Source organism: Lolium perenne, chromosome 6 (assembly GCF_019359855.2).
Source record: "Lolium perenne isolate Kyuss_39 chromosome 6, Kyuss_2.0, whole genome shotgun sequence".
Taxonomy (NCBI): Eukaryota; Viridiplantae; Streptophyta; class Magnoliopsida; order Poales; family Poaceae; genus Lolium; species Lolium perenne.
This window is the reverse complement of record NC_067249.2, coordinates 80,411,762-80,427,906: the sequence shown is the minus strand read 5'-3', so window position 1 is coordinate 80,427,906 and position 16,145 is coordinate 80,411,762. Positions and strand designations below refer to the sequence as shown.

Here is a 16,145-nt window from a genome sequence, read left to right as displayed (position 1 = left end):
TCGAGCGGGTTGGACAAATGGCATACAAACTTGATTTACCAGTGACACGCAAAGTACACCCAGTCTTCCATGTGTCCCAGCTCAAGCTGTGTGTTGGCCCGAATTGCCAGGTATCGTCGCAACTGCCTTCACCTGATGCTCTCTTCCAGATTCCTGTTCAGGTTCTTCACCGTCGAGCGCGCCAAGTGGGGAACCGCACGGTGGCTCAAGTTCTGGTGCAATGGAGTGGAGCTCCATCGGATGCTGCTACCTGGGAAGATGTGGACGCGCTTCAACAACAGTTTCCGTTTGCACCTGCTTGGGGGCAAGCAGGTATTCAAGGAAGGGGGATTGTCAACGACCAAGCTACTCCAAGTCAAGGCTCCACTCAAGATGTTGCTGACCAAGCTCCAAGTCAAGACGTGGGCCGGCTCAAGTGAAGGCGATGGGCTCCGAAGTGGCACGCCGGCGAAGAGTGGGCCCAGTAATCGGCCACACGAGAGACGTGTCGGCTTGTGCTACAAGAAGAGAGAATGAACAACGTAAGACACTGGCTTGTATTTTTGAATTGGATGTATTGGACGGCTGTGCCGTATGAACTAAGCAAGGGGATGGTTGGGAGGAAATTGGCCAGGATCCTCTGGATCTGCATCGCTCGTTCGTACTGTGAGATCTGAGAGTAGACTAGACACCTCTTACACATCCAGTCTCTTGAAGTTCCCTTCTTGGGTCATGACGCGGCCAAGAAACTCAGTGTATCGCCTCCTCGATATTCATGCCAGGAGACAGTGCAAGGCAAGTCGTGTTGTATCGGGTAGCCTTGCATAGCGTTGTACGTACCGTCTTGGCTTCTTGTATGAAACGTGATACACCTTCCGTGGTGTATTTTAGAACAAGAAAAATGTCCTGGCATGTCTAGGGGGGAATCAACGGCAAGGGCGAGTCATGTCGGTATAGTAAACCGATCAAAACACGTCCTACGAAGAGAAATACAGGGAGTACAAACCATGCAGAACATACATTTCCTTCTTCAGAGCAACAAATTCCATTAGATCTAGTCTCCTAAGTTTCATAAAAAAATTCAAACGAAATTTCATGAACACAAGGCAAATCAAGCGCTAATTTTATTTTCATGGTTGCAGACAATACAAGCTCAGAATTTATGTGATTAGCATTTTAATTACTCACTATTCCTGCTCATGGGTATTGTAACGGGACACTCAGTACTTAGGCAGTACAGATGCACAACTCTTCAGTACTCACCTTCCTGTGAAGGAAGTGGAAGTGATGGAGCAGAAACTTGGCTGTCCTCCCGTGAAGAGCAGACCAACCTGCGCGAGCTCGATCTCCTGCTGCGTGCCGGACAGAGGCCAAACAAACGCAGGCCTCTCAAGTGGGGGAATCGGGGCTGGTGCTCCGCCGATTAGCACCTGCACTGCCTTCTTCATGGATGGTCTATGCCTTGGGTTTGGATGGCAGCAAGCCAAGGCCAGCCTCACCGCAGCATCCACCTGTTCATCATCGTACACTCCACCAAGCTCTGCATCAGCCGTCTCCACGACTTTCCCAAGGCTGTAATGCCTCCAAAACCAATCCACGATGTACATTTCCTGTCTGTCATACAGCATAGACCTGCTTGGGCTCTTCCCGCTGATAACCTCCATGACAAACACACCGAAGGCGTAGACGTCGGTGTCGAGGCTGGCACGGCCGGTGAAGAAGCTCTCGTGCGCCATGTACCCACGAGTGCCGGCGACTGCCTGGGTGGAGTGGTGCGTCACTCCTTCGAGCTGGATGGCACGGGCGAGGCCGAAGTCGCCCAGCCGCGCATTGTACTCCTCGTCGAGCATCACGTTCCCAGCCTTCACGTCCCTGTGAAGGATCCTCCTGCTGCTCCCATGGTGCAGGTAGTCGAGCGCAGATGCCACGCCGCAGATTATCCTGAATCGGCGGTCCCATGTGAGCTCAGGGGTTCCCGGCGACAACGCGGTCGCTCTGCAATTGGCAAACAAGAGCTTGTCAAGGCTGCCCAGGGGAAAGTAGTCGTAGACTAGGAGTAGCTCGCCCCCCTCGTGACACCAGCCCATCAGCTTGACGAGGTTGCGGTGGGAGAGCTTGCTTATGGTGTTCACCTCCGCGACAAACTCCTTCTCTCCTCGGCGTGACTTGTCGTTGGCTGAGACCCGCTTCACGGCCACCTCCCTCCTGATCCTGCTCAGGTAACCATGATAAACAGTGCCGCCGCCTCCTCTACCGAGCTTACGACGAGGACTGAAGTTACCCGTCGCGTGCTTCAGCTCCTTGAGCTTAAATCTGACCGGACCATGTGCGTCGATCCTTTTCTCGAGGGCCTGGTAGGCTAGCCTTCTCTGCCGCGTCACCCTTCTCCACACAAACAACACCAGAATCGAACATGTAGTAAACGAAACCAAGGTAACCAGACATACAAACACGTTCCTGGTCTCATGTCTTGTTTCAACTACGACCTCCTCTACTGTGGTAAAGTTCCACGACTTTATCTGGCTCAGTTGGGTGTAATCACCAGTGGAACCTGCGAATCCCAGATGTATTTCATTTTCATCTAGTAGGTGTTGGGATAGATCAACTGGCCAGCTTTCTCGCAAATTGTGTCCCCCATGGCCGATTACAGATAATATAAAAGCAGGTGTTGTGCTATTGTAGGTGATACTGACCAACACATCAAAACCGCTTGTCAGGATAATGGAAAGATTGCTGAGAGGATACTGGTTAGCTGATTTGATACTGTTCAAGTCGAGGCCGACATGGTTGCCGTCAAGGTCGTCCTCGTAGCTTTTCCTTGTGTCGAATTCCACAGCAACTATTCGATTCATCGGGGCGCCATCGGTCTTGTTGTTGCAAATGCCGAGCCACTGGCCGCTGCTATTCCTGGGCAACGATGGATTATTTGTCAATATGAAAGCCATACCTTCTCCAGTCTCATGACTCTCATCCTGTGGAAGGATGTTCAGTGTGAACTGCGTCCTAAAAGATGTGGGCACCCCCTGCTTCCTGTTCCATAGCTTGAGTGTTTCCTTTGTGTATACTACCCTTCCCGATCGCTGGTTCAAGTCTCCGGTGTTTGGCACGACGACTTGCAGGGAACCATTTGCAATTGCTGAGCCTGGGCTAAAGCTGAAATCATCCTTGTTGGTCATGTCGAAGCTGGGGTAATTGAACTGCAAGCAACTGCAGGTTCTACCTCCGAGGATAAGAGCTACAGAAGCTATGAACGAAAAGCTCAAGATCATGCTATTGGGCCTTGTCATGGCTAAATGGAACCTCGATTCCTCAATCTCCCCAAGAAAATACATAAACACAAGATGTGAATTCCTGCCGTCCACGTATTTCAGGATAACACCTTTCAGTACCGAAGGGAGGAAGACTTGGAAGAGTCATGGTCAATGGAAAAAATCTCCATGTGCAGGACACCTGTCAGTTCATCTTGAACTCACTGCTAGCCACTGTAGAAGGCTAGGGTTTTAGGTGCAAGCGGAATACATTGATCGGTGCACCTTGGCACATATATATAGTACATGATGCGGGCCTCTACCTCAACTATACAAGAAAACTAGGAGGTGGGCCGGATACACAACGCACACATATACAATATATTCAACACCCCCCCGCAGTCGAAGCGTCGCCAGAGACACAGAGACTGGAACGAAACTCCTCAAAGGTAGAAGTCGGCAATCCCTTGGTCATCACATCGGCGAACTGTTGCGCAGTCGGAACATGAAGAACCCTAGTCTGTCCGAGAGCAACCTGGTCGCGGACGAAGTGAATGTCAAGCTCAATGTGCTTTGTCCGGCGATGATGAACGGGGTTGGCGGAGAGATATACGGCCGAGACGTTGTCACAATAGACAACCGTAGCGCGGGACACACCGTGATGCAACTCCTGAAGCAGCTGTCGAAGCCATGTGCACTCGGCAACGGCGTTGGCCACAGCTCGGTACTCAGCCTCCGCGCTAGAGCGCGAAACAGTAGGCTGTCGTTTCGAGGACCAGGAAACTAGTGAGGGACCGAGGTAGACGCAGTAGCCGGATGTAGAGCGCCGAGTGTCGGGGCAGCCGGCCCAGTCGGCATCCGAATAGGCGACCATCTCCATAGAGGGGGACGCTGTGAGGGTGAGTCCCAGATGCGTCGTGCCACGGATATAGCGGAGAATCCGTTTGACGAGCGTCCAATGGGAATCACGAGGAGCGTGCATATGGAGACACACCTGCTGAACAGCATACTGCAAGTCTGGGCGTGTGAGCGTCAGGTACTGGAGAGCTCCAACAATAGAGCGATAGAACGGAGCATCAGACGCTGGAGAACCGTCGAGAGCAGAAACCTTGGCCTTCGTGTCTACAGGGGTGGCGACGGGATGACAATTGAGCATACCAGCGCGCTCAAGTAACTCATGGGCATACTTCTGCTGATGAAGGAAAAAGCCATCAGGGCGCCGAGTGACCTCAATGCCAAGGAAGTAATGAAGAGCGCCCAGGTCCTTGATGGCAAACTCATCACGTAGCCGGAGAGTGAGCTGCTGAAGGAGAGCGGCGGAGGAGGCCGTGAGTATGATGTCATCGACGTACAGGAGCAAGTAGGCAGTCATGTCACCGTGGTGATAGACAAACAGCGAGGCATCCGAGCGAGTAACACAGAATCCCATAGTCTGCAGAAAGCTGGCGATCCGCTGGTACCAGGCGCGAGGGGCTTGCTTGAGGCCGTAGAGCGACCTAGAGAGCAAGCACACATGTCCAGGATGAGAAGCATCAACGAAGCCAGTAGGTTGCTCACAATAGACCTGCTCAGTAAGGTGTCCATGAAGAAACGCATTAGAGACATCCATCTGGTGAACTGGCCATCCGCGAGAGACCGCAAGCTGCAGAACAGTGCGAATCGTGCCCGGTTTAACAACCGGTGCAAAGGTCTCGGTGAAGTCGACGCCGGCACGCTGACGGAAACCGCGAACCACCCAACGAGCCTTGTAGCGCTCAAGGGTACCATCGGAGTGAGTCTTGTGCCGAAAGACCCACTTGCCACTGATGACATTGGCGCGAGGTGGCCGAGGAACCAGTGTCCAGGTGCGGTTCCGCTGTAAGGCGGCGTACTCCTCCTGCATCGCAGCGAACCAGTGAGGACCCCGAAGAGCGGCCCGTACGGATACGGGGATCGGAGACGGCGCGGATGTAGAGGCCTCAAGGAGATACTCGTCGCTAGAGTATCTCAGGCTCGGGCGGTGGGTACCGGTCCGAGACCGCGTCGTAGGGGCGACGGTGGGAACCGTCGCGGCAGGGGCTCCGGCCACACCAGGGGCCGAAGAGGCGGGCGACGCCGAAGGCGGGGCAGCGGCCGCGCCAGGGGCCGAGGTGGCGGGCGACGCCGTGGGCGGTGCAGCAGGCGACGGGGCGAACTCCGAGTCGGAGTCGGACGGCGAGCAGCCGGGCGGCGAGGGGGCGCGACCAGGGAGGGTCGCAGCACGTCCCGAGGCGCATGCAGCGCCAAAGCCAGGGGGCGGCCCAAGGCTGGACCGTCCAGGACCGTCCGTGGTGGACGGCGAAGCGAGTACCGGCGGCGAGGAAGAGGCGGCGGGTACCTGCTGAAAAGGAAACTGCATCTCGTCAAAGTAAACGTGTCGCGACGTGAAGACGCGATGGGAGACGGGATCATAGCAGCGATATCCTTTTGTGTTGGGCGGGTAGCCAATGAAGACACAGGCTAACGAGCGGGGTGCAAGCTTATGAGGCGCAGTAGCGGCGATGCTAGGATAGCAGAGACAGCCGAAGATGCGAAGCTCGTCATAAGAAGGCGGTGCACCGAAGAGGAGATGATGAGGAGCGAAGTTACCGCGGGTGCGACATGGGCGGATATTAAGAAGGAGAGTGGCTGTGGAGAGTGCGGCGGGCCAGAAACGCGGAGGCATGTAGGCGTGAAAGAGGAGGGTGCGAACGCAGTCATTGAGAGTGCGGAGGACACGTTCGGCGCGACCATTCTATTGCGAAGTATATGGGCATGTGAGGCGAAAGGTGGTGCCATGAGTGGTGAGGAGAGTGCGAACAGCGAGGTTGTCAAACTCCTTCCCGTTGTCTGTTTGCAACGCAAGAATGGGACGACCAAACTGCGTGGCGACATAGGAGTAAAACGCGGCAAGAGTGGCGAGAGTATCGGACTTGCGGCGCAACGGAAAGGTCCACACATAATGAGAGAAATCATCAAGGATGACAAGATAATAAGTATAGCCCGTATTACTTGCAACAGGAGGGGTCCAAACATCACTATGAATTAACTCAAAAGGGTAGGAGGCGACATGAGAAGAAGCCTGAAACGAAAGCCTAGTATGTTTGCCGAGACGACATGCATGACAAGAATGATCAGCGATCTTATTACACGTGAAAGAAAAACTCCTAAGAATGTGGCGAAGGGTGGCGGGGTTGGGATGACCCAAGCGAGCATGCCAAAGGTCCACACCGGTGGCGAGGGCGACAGGGGCGGCGGATGTGGAAGGCGAGGAGTGCACGGGGTAGAGGTCGCCGGGACTGTCACATCGGAGGAGCACCATCCGGGTTCGGGAATCCTTGACAGAGAAACCAAACAAGTCAAACTCAACAGTCACAGGATTATCACGTGTAAATTGTTTAACAGAGACAAGATTTTTGATGAGGTTAGGAGACACTAAGACATTAGACAGTGAGAGGGGAGTAGATGAAGACGGAAGAGATGCATGGCCTATATGGGTGATAGGAAGAGAGGAACCATTGCCGACGGTAATGCGAGTAGAAGTGGTGACGGGGCGGGAGGTATGAAGAGTACCGGGGTGGGCAGCCATATGAGCAGAGGCGCCCGTGTCCATGTGCCAGTCGCCACCGCCAGCGTAGGTGGTCGGAGTCGGAGCGGCGTGCAGCGCGGCGAGGAGGGCCGGATCCCAAGGCGCAGGCGGCATCGGGGGCAGCGGTGGCAGCCCGCCTGGCTGCGACGGCTGTCCTACCCATCCGTAGGGCGGCATGTACGGCTGCGGCGCGGCGAAGTACGCCTGGTGGGAGGGTGGCCGCGGGCCAAGGACGCCGGGGGCAGGCGCGCGGGGGACCGGCATGGTGTAGGCATGCACGACGCCGGTCCAGGGGTTCTGCCCGGCGTACCAAGGAGCCGGCTGGAAGACCTGCTGCGGACGGGCAGCGCCGCCCGTGGGCGGTTGCTGCGCCTGAGGCTGCTGCTGCTGCTGGCGGCCGCCGCGACGACCCCCACGGCGGCGATTGTTGTTGTTGGCGGGTGGGGCCGGCTGCGGTGGAGGCGGCACCGGCTGGTAGGCCGGCGGGTGAGGAAAGCCGGGCGGCGGAGGGCGAGCAGCGGGGGGCGCAGGGCCGGCGCGGGTGCCGGTGACGAGGGCGGTGTGCGTCGCACGGGACCGCACCATCCGCAGCCGACGCTCCTCAAGCTTGAGGTACGCCACGACCTTGGGAAAGGTGGGGTCCGGGAGCAGGGTGAGGTTGGAGGCGGCGTTGCCGTAGTCCTCGTGCAGGCCGGCGGTGAAGGTGGTGATGAGGAGCTCGTCGCCGATGGGCTCGCCGAGATCGCGAAGCTCGTCCGCAATCTTCTTGAGGCGCATGCAGTAGTCGTCGATGGAGGAGTCGAGCTGGTGGCACCCGTAGAACTCGCCATGGAGGAGGACCTTGCGCTGGAGCTTGTTGTCGGTGAAGAGACCGTTGAGCTTGAGCCAGACGGCGCGGGCGTCGTCCTCGTCGGCCACCACCGTGTGGAAGAGGTCGGTGGAGATGGTGAGGTAGAACCAGCGAATGATGGTGGCGTCGATGATCATCCACTCCTCGTCGTTGACCATGAGCTTGGAGTCCACGGAGCCGTCGACATGGCTGTGAAGGAGGAACTCGCGAAAAACGAGAGAGAAGTACCGCTTCCAAGGAGAGTAGGACGCGGAGGTCTGGCTGAGGGTTACCGGGACGCGATCGGCGATGTTGAGGTCGCGGATGAGAGCCATGTCCGGGCCGGCAAAGGGGTTGCTGCCGGAGGAGAGGGAGGAGCCCGGGGACTGCATGGCGGCGTCAGGGGAGAGGGGCGCGCGGTGGGGCGGGTAGGCAGCGGCGGCGGCTCGGAGAAGAGAGCGGCGGCGGCGGCGGCGCAGGGGGAGCGCGGCGGCGACGGCGGCTAGGTTAGGATGCGTGGATGGAATCTGATACCATGTAGAAGGCTAGGGTTTTAGGTGCAAGCGGAATACATTGATCGGTGCACCTTGGCACATATATATAGTACATGATGCGGGCCTCTACCTCAACTATACAAGAAAACTAGGAGGTGGGCCGGATACACAACGCACACATATACAATATATTCAACAGCCACATACCTGTGTGTTGGTACGTGAAAAAAATCTAGAGATGTTGATTATGGAAACCTAGTTCTACATTGACCTTCGGGAGTGCCAAGTGCAGTATTTGAGTGCCTCCTGACAAATGTCGGATCTTTCTTTCTAGCTATTGTGCCCCTTCTAATTCCCTTTTTTTTATCGTGTCTTATTTTCAACCTAAATTTTAAGGGCAAACCCTAAGGTGGAGACGCATTTCGTCCCGTGCGTCCGGTTTTTGTCCACGCGGATAGAGGCACGAATGCCCTCTCGATTTTAAACCTATTTTTTAGCGCAGCGAATGCCCTGAATGAGAATGATAATGAATCTCTCCCACCATGTCCCGAATGAGAATGATATGAGGCCTAACGAGAATGATAGTGGACATGGTGTCGGTGCTGCTGATAATGATGCTTGAAGGAATAAAAGCCAAGAATGGGTTGACCCTATGTGGGCTGACAGAGGCAACACGAGGATATGATGTGGAAAAATTGAAGAAGTGAAGTGAATAAAAACTGATGAGGCAACATGTTATGGTTGGTATCTTCTATTCCAGGAAGGGGCCCAAATAGTGGGCAAAATTAGGGGCTTAGCCCAGTTATTCTATTATATAAGCAGATGTAATCAGACTATTTTGATCAAGCAATAATCAATCTCATTATTACCGACTCCCAGAGGAGTCGGCCTTCTCCTGCCGCGCCGCCGTCAACCCTAGCCGCCGCCTTCCCCAACCCTCGCGACGGCGCCCTGCCGCCGGCGCTGCCCTTCTCTCTCTCGCTCGCAGCACTTCCACCGCTACAACCTATGCCCCCATCCTGGTAGAACCCTAGACTCTACAAATTTGGTATCAGATTCCTCGGTTGCGATCATGTCGTCGGGCCAGCCTTCTGCCACCATCGTTGTCACCTCCGAGACGTCGCCGGCCTCCACAGCCGCCGCGCACGTGGCGCCGGGCGCCGAGCCGCCCCCCGTCCTCTCTCCGGCGGAATTGTCTGCGGCCGTCCGCGACCTCACCATGGCGATCGCCAATATGCGGACGTTTCTGCAGGTAACGCACGGGCTACCGGCCGCCGTGTCCGCTCCACCACCGCCGCCGCCACCCCCGCCCGCGCCACATGCGACGCCTCCGCCGGCCCCGGCCGCGCACCAGGGCGTCCCCATCACCAATATCAAGTGGCCGGCGTCTCCGTATGGGTGGACGCGCCGGTCTTCACACCTGCCCCTGCCCAGCCGACCGTGCCTCCACCGGCGGCGCACGCTGCGCCCTCCCCCTTCGGTGGCTTCGGTGGCTACGGAGATCCTCATGCGGGGGGCAGCGCTGTCTACTCGCCCCCTACCGCGCTGGCCACGACCTTCGTTGCTGCGCCGACCGCTCAGTAGCCCCCGCGCTACACCAAGTTGGAGTTCACCACCTATGATGGCGCCACTGATCCCCTCAACTACCTCAACCAGTGCGAGCAATTCTTTAGGGGGCAGCGGACATTGGCGTCCGACCGCACATGGATCGCTTCCTACCACCTCCGCGGAGCCGCCCAGACGTGGTACTACGCCCTCGAGCAGGACGAGGGCAGGATGCCGCCGTGGGAGCGCTTCCGCGACCTGTGCCTCCTCCGGTTCGGACCCCCGGTACGCGGGAGTCGCCTCGCCGAGCTGGGGCGCCTGCAGTTCACCTCGTCGGTGCAGGACTTTGCCGATCGCTTCCAGTCATTGGCATGCCATGCCCCCGGCGTCTCAGCTCGTCAGCGCGCCAAGCTCTTTGTGGGCGGCCATCCCGACCACATCCGGGTCGACGTGGAGTTGCGCGAGCCGCAGGACCTGCAGACCGCCATGTACTACGCCCGGGCGTACGAGCAGCGCACCCTCGCCATCCAGTAGTCCTTCCAGGGCAGGGGAGCCTGCCCTCCGCCACGCCCTGCCCAGACGGCCCCGACGCGCCCGGCGCTGCCGGCTGCCGCGACGACCCCTGCAGCACCTACACGTCCTTTCCGTCGCCTGACGACGGCCGAGCAGCTCGAGCGGCGCCGCAAGGGCCTATGCTTCAACTGCGACGAGCAGTACGCACCAGGTCACACACGTGCGCTCGCCTGTTCTATTTGGAGACGGTCGATGACGAGGACGGCGAGCCACTTACCCCGGAGCTTGACACCGGGGCCGTTTCCGAGCCAGGCGCCACGACCTATGGGCCGGTCGACGCGAAGGCTTTCGTCGTCTCCCTCCACGCGTTGGCAGGCATCAAGACGGCAAAGACCATGCTCCTGCCGGTGACGATCAGCGGGGAGCGCCTCACAGCGTTGGTTGACACGGGGTCGATGCACAACTTCCTGTCCGGAGACGCCATGCGCCGCCTCGCACTACAGCCGTCAGGAGACGAGCACTTCAGCGTCACTGTCGCCAACGGGGACCGCCTAGCCTGCCAGGGCGTGGCTCGGCAGGTGAATGGATCGTAGCGAACAAGAGGGGGGTGAATGGCGCTACGGCAAGTTTTAACCTTTTTCAATTTTAGCGCAACGGAAGGTAAAGGTGACAACTTTAGCAATAGCGGTGTTCCTACAATGATGCTAGGACATGTGCAACAAGTAAAGGAATCAACAAGATAGTAAGAGTAAGGAGCGAGACAACCGGAGGGCGCGGAGGCGAGGCGAGGTTTGTTTACCGCAGTTCCTTCCACAACAGGAAGTACGTCTGCGTTGAGGAGGTGCTAGTCTCACACAAGAGACTAGACGGCCACACCACGAAGGAAGGCCTCACCTTATTCCTCGAGAGAGCTCCACGGAGGTGCTCTCCCTCTTCCACTAAGGCACCGGTCGAGGCGGTGATTCCTTCACAAGGTTGGGGTGAGCTCCACACACAAGGATGCTCCCAACACCCTATGGAGCTAGTACATCACCAAGCTAGACTCCATAGATGCACATCTCCAATGCTCCACCATAGGAACCCATCTCCAATGCTCCACCAAGAAGCTCTTCCAGTGCTCCACCAAGAAGCTCTTCCACCAAGGAACCCTAACTCCAAGATCCACTAAGGACTACCACGAATTGGTGAACTTTCTCTCTGTAGAATGATAGATCGGGGTCTCCTCTACCACCTCTCAAAGTATGAACAAGATTGGTTGGGTGGATGAGGAGATCCCCTCAATTTTGAGCTCAGCAACAATGGGGGAGAGAGAGAGAGAGAAGAGCTAAGGCTGGCTGGAGAAGAAGGGGCCTTTATATAGGTCCCTCCAAATCCAACTGTTACCTACTGTTTTTGCCTAAGCGGTACTACCGCTTCTGGAAGCGGTACTACCGCTCTGAGTTCGAATCCCCACTGAACTTGTCCACGTGGACACATTGCGGTACTACCGCATGCGGTACCGCTCGAGGTACCGCAACAGGGTCCAGAGCTTGCAGGACTCGAAGCGGTACCAGAGCGGTACGACCGTAACGCGTTACGGTACTTGAGCGGTACCGTGGGCGGTACTACCGCTCTCAAGTGGTACTACCGCTCATGGTACCGTAAAGGTACTGTAACGGGTTCTGTGGGACATTTCCATATGCAATCCTCAGAGCGGTATCTCGGGCGGTACCAGTAGGGGTAGCAGTACTACCGCTCCTGGTACCGGTAGTACCGCAAAGACTAAAACAGCTTTTTCCTCTTTGCCTCTCCTACCATGTTACCTCGCGACACACACACAAAACCAGAAACCCTAATAACTACGCTTCGGTCTTCTGATCATAAAGTGTTCGGCGAGGGTACCGTGCATCTTGCAAACCTATCAATGACAAACTTTGTGCACGGTTAGAATTGTTCGAGTGTTGTTATCAAACACACAAAACACGGGATATGGATCTTGCTCTTACAATCTCCCCCTTTTTGGTGTTTGATGACAACACACGAATTTGCAATAATTCATAGGATATTATGATAAGGTATTTGGTTTTCAAGAATAGGCGAAGCTCCCCCTAGATGTGTGCATATTAAAATATGCATTTGTATACAAATGCACACATCCTAGAGAGAACTCCCCCTAAATTCTACAAACAAAGCGCAAGCGCTAAGAAGAACATATTACAAGATTATGTAGCACAAGTACATTATAGAGGCAAGAACATTTGTATATAGGGAAGTTTGGGTGAGCCTTTTCATACCTTTGCCTTGAGAAAACCCAAACTCATCATAATAATAGGTGCCTCCATAGGAATGATGTAGCCAATCAAAGAATAAATAATGGAGACCATTGACCATTAAGCTACGCATGATTAAGTCTTAATACAAACGGGGGGATTGGGAGACCCACGAATAGAGTAGCAAACACACATACGAATAAAGTTTCGAATAACTAGGGAAAAGATTTGATGCCAAGGCCGAAAGAACCAAAATGAAGCCACCAAGCCCTTGGCATCCCCATGCAAATTCCCGTCCTAATAGATCAACTTCTCCCCCTTTGGCATCGAGACACCAAAAAGGGGGAAGAAGCATACTAACGTCCCAAGGGAATCAATCCTCGTCTTCATCGTCCTCATCATCATCATTCTCGTCATCATCATCCTCGTTCTCATCACCCTCCTCCTCATACTCGCCTTCATCATCATCATCTTCTTGGGTAAGGCCCTTGCCATGAGGCGGCTCGGGGATGGATTCCTCGGAGCTTGACCAAACGAGCTTCGACTTCCACTCACCGGGAGGAGTAATGTTGTCCTCGGAGCCCTCGGAGACCGGGAGTTGCATGTGCCTCATCATGGCCTTTTGGCGTTGGCGGATCTTCTTGTTGTCGTGATGAGCTTGATACATCCTATCTTCGAGATCCCTCTTGAAGCAAAAGGACTTCTTGAGGTGAGCGGTGAGCTTGGCGAAGAGGCCCTTGGTCTTGATGGAGTTGGGCACATAGTCGGAGTCGTCGCTATCGGCTTCGTCTTCATCCTTGTCCTTGGGAGCTCCTTTGCCAAACCTTGGAAGATCATGGTCCTTGACAAGAGGACTCTTCTCCTTGTGGATGGTGACGTTGGGGCGTGATACGCGTACAGCACGCGTCCGTTGGGAACCCCAAGAGGAAGGTGTGATGCGTACAACGGCAAGTTTTCCCTCAGTATGAAACCAAGGTTTATCGAACCAGTAGGAGCCAAGAAGCACGTTGAAGGTTGATGGCGGCGAGATGTAGTGCGGCGCAACACCAGGGATTCCGGTGCCAACGTGGAACCTGCACAACACAACCAAAATACTTTGCCCCAACGAAACAGTGAGGTTGTCAATCTCACCGGCTTGCTGTAACAAAGGATTAGATGTATAGTGTGGATGATGATTGCTTGCAGAGAACAGTAGAACAAGTATTGCAGTAGATTGTATTTCAGATGTAAAGAATGGACCGGGGTCCACAGTTCACTAGAGGTGTCTCTCCCATAAGATAAATAGCATGTTGGGTGAACAAATTACAGTTGGGCAATTGACAAATAGAGAGGGCATGACCATGCACATACATGATATGATGAGTATTGTGAGATTTAATTGGGCATTACGACAAAGTACATAGACCGCTATCCAGCATGCATCTATGCCTAAAAAGTCCACCTTCAGGTTATCATCCGAACCCCTTCCAGTATTAAGTTGCAAACAACAGACAATTGCATTAAGTATGGTGCGTAATGTAATCAATAACTACATCCTCGGACATAGCATCAATGTTTTATCCCTAGTGGCAACAGCACATCCATAATCTTAGAGGTTTCTCTCACTCCCCCAGATTCACGGAGACATGAACCCACTATCGAGCATAAATACTCCCTCTTGGAGTTATTAGCAAAAACTTGGCCAGAGCCCCTACTAATAACGGAGAGCATGCAAGATCATAAACAACACATAGATATAAATTGATAATCAACATAACATAGTATTCTCTATTCATCGGATCCCAACAAACACAACATATAGCATTACAGATAGATGATCTTGATCATGTTCGGTAGCTCACAAGATCCGACAATGAAGCACATAAGGAGAAGACAATGATACGTCTCCAACGTATCGATAATTTCTTATGTTCCATGCCACATTATTGATGATATCTACATGTTTTATGCACACTTTATGTCATATTCGTGCATTTTCTGGAACTAACCTATTAACAAGATGCCGAAGTGCCAGTTGCTGTTTTCTGCTGTTTTTGGTTTCAGAAATCCTAGTAAAGAAATATTCTCGGAATCGGACGAAATCAACGCCCAGGTTCCTATTTTGCCCGGAAGCATCCAGAACACCGAGAACCGCCAGAGAGGGGGCACAGGCCCACCAAACCCTAGGCCGGCGCGGCCAAGGGGGGGCCCACGCCCCCCTATAGTGTCGTCGCCCCTTTGACCTCCTGACGCCGCCTCTTCGCCTATTTAAGGGCCCTCGACCTAAAACCTCGATACGAAAAAGCCACGGTACGAGAAACCTTCCAGAGCCACCGCCATCGCGAAGCCAAGATCTGGGGGACAGGAGTCTCTGTTCCGGCACGCCGCCGGGATGGGGAAGTGCCCCCGGAAGGCTCCTCCATCGACACCACCGCCATCTCCATCAACGCTGATGTCTCCCATGAGGAGGGAGTAGTTCTCCATCGAGGCTCGGGGCTGTACCGGTAGCTATGTGGTTCATCTCTCTCCTATGTACTTCAATACAATAATCTCATGAGCTGCCTTACATGATTGAGATTCATATGATGATGCTTGTAATCTAGATGTCGTTATGCTAGTCAAGTGAATTTTACTTATGTGATCTCCGGAGACTCCTTGTCCCACGTGTGTAAAGGTGACAGTGTGTGCACCGTGTGGGTCTCTTAGGCTATATTTCACAGAATACTTATTCACTGTTATGAATGGCATAGTGAAGTGCTTATTTATATCTCTTTATGATTGCAATGTGTTTTGTATCACAATTTATCTATGTGCTACTCTAGTGATGTTATTAAAGTAGTTTTATTCCTCCTGCACGGTGTAATGGTGACAGTGTGTGCATCCGTGTTAGTACTTGGCGTAGGCTATGATTATGATCTCTTGTAGATTATGAAGTTAACTATTGCTATGATAGTATTGATGTGATCTATGCCTCCTTTCTTAGCATGAAGGTGACAGTGTGCATGCTACGTTAGTACTTGGTTTAGTTGAGTTGATCTATCTTACACTCTAAGGTTATTTAAATATGAACATTGAATTGTGGAGCTTGTTAACTCCGGCATTGAGGGTTCGTGTAATCCTACGCAATGTGTTCATCATCCAACAAAAGAGTGTAGAGTATGCATTTATCTATTCTGTTATGTGATCAATGTTGAGAGTGTCCACTAGTGAAAGTATGATCCCTAGGCCTTGTTCCTAAATACTGCTATCGCTGCTTGTTTACTGTTTTACTGCGTTACTACTGCTGCGTTACTACTGCTTGTTTACTGTCCTGGGCAAAGCACTTTTCTGGTGCTGTTGCTACTACTTATTCATACCACCTGTATTTCACTATCTCTTCGCCGAACTAGTGCACCTATTAGGTGTGTTGGGGACACAAGAGACTTCTTGCTTTGTGGTTGCAGGGTTGCATGAGAGGGATATCTTTGACCTCTTCCTCCCTGAGTTCGATAAACCTTGGGTGATCCACTTAAGGGAAAACTTGCTACTGTTCTACAAACCTCTGCTCTTGGAGGCCCAACACTGTCTACAGGAAAAGGAGGGGGGCGTAGACATCAAGCTATTTTCTGGCGCCGTTGCCGGGGAGGAAAGGTAAAAGGCACTCATACTTCGGTTCCAGGTAGTACTTTTCTGGCGCCATTGTGTTTGTGCTCGAAGCTATTTCCTTTAGATCCTGCAATTGCA

The 16,145-nt window shown here is 53.8% G+C and overlaps 3 protein-coding genes across 3 annotated transcripts; 1 reads left to right on the top strand and 2 right to left on the bottom strand.

Moving 5' to 3' along the window:
- Positions 1–1,070: 1,070 nt before the first annotated feature.
- On the bottom strand, positions 1,071–3,425 carry LOC127307810 (probable L-type lectin-domain containing receptor kinase S.5). Its single transcript, XM_051338589.2, has one exon. The coding sequence runs from the start codon at positions 3,309–3,311 to the stop codon at positions 1,239–1,241; it is 2,073 nt and encodes a 690-aa protein (XP_051194549.1). The 5' UTR covers positions 3,312–3,425; the 3' UTR covers positions 1,071–1,238.
- A 2,883-nt stretch (positions 3,426–6,308) lies between these two features.
- LOC127310431 (uncharacterized) lies at positions 6,309–8,075 on the bottom strand. The gene is made up of 2 exons (XM_071821358.1): positions 6,798–8,075; positions 6,309–6,561 (listed from the first exon to the last, which is right to left on the bottom strand). The coding sequence occupies exons 1-2, from the start codon at positions 8,032–8,034 to the stop codon at positions 6,527–6,529; spliced, it is 1,272 nt and encodes a 423-aa protein (XP_071677459.1). The 5' UTR covers positions 8,035–8,075; the 3' UTR covers positions 6,309–6,526.
- A 1,133-nt stretch (positions 8,076–9,208) lies between these two features.
- Positions 9,209–10,787, top strand: LOC127310430 (uncharacterized). Its single transcript, XM_051341110.1, has 3 exons — positions 9,209–9,616; positions 9,721–10,131; positions 10,440–10,787. The coding sequence occupies exons 1-3, from the start codon at positions 9,209–9,211 to the stop codon at positions 10,785–10,787; spliced, it is 1,167 nt and encodes a 388-aa protein (XP_051197070.1).
- Positions 10,788–16,145: the final 5,358 nt, after the last annotated feature.

Excerpts from the sequence above, each read along its gene's own strand:
- LOC127307810 (XM_051338589.2), bottom strand. The coding sequence starts at position 3,311 with ATGTATTTTCTTGGGGAGATTGAGGAATCGAGGTTCCATTTAGCCATG.
- LOC127310431 (XM_071821358.1), bottom strand. The coding sequence starts at position 8,034 with ATGCAGTCCCCGGGCTCCTCCCTCTCCTCCGGCAGCAACCCCTTTGCC. Across the intron at positions 6,562-6,797 it reads TCATATGGCTGCCCACCCCG|GATTCCCGAACCCGGATGGT; the intron begins GTACTCTTCATA and ends TTCTCTGTCAAG.
- LOC127310430 (XM_051341110.1), top strand. The coding sequence starts at position 9,209 with ATGTCGTCGGGCCAGCCTTCTGCCACCATCGTTGTCACCTCCGAGACG. Across the intron at positions 9,617-9,720 it reads CGCTGCGCCCTCCCCCTTCG|CCCCCGCGCTACACCAAGTT; the intron begins GTGGCTTCGGTG and ends ACCGCTCAGTAG. Across the intron at positions 10,132-10,439 it reads CCGACCACATCCGGGTCGAC|ACGGTCGATGACGAGGACGG; the intron begins GTGGAGTTGCGC and ends TTCTATTTGGAG.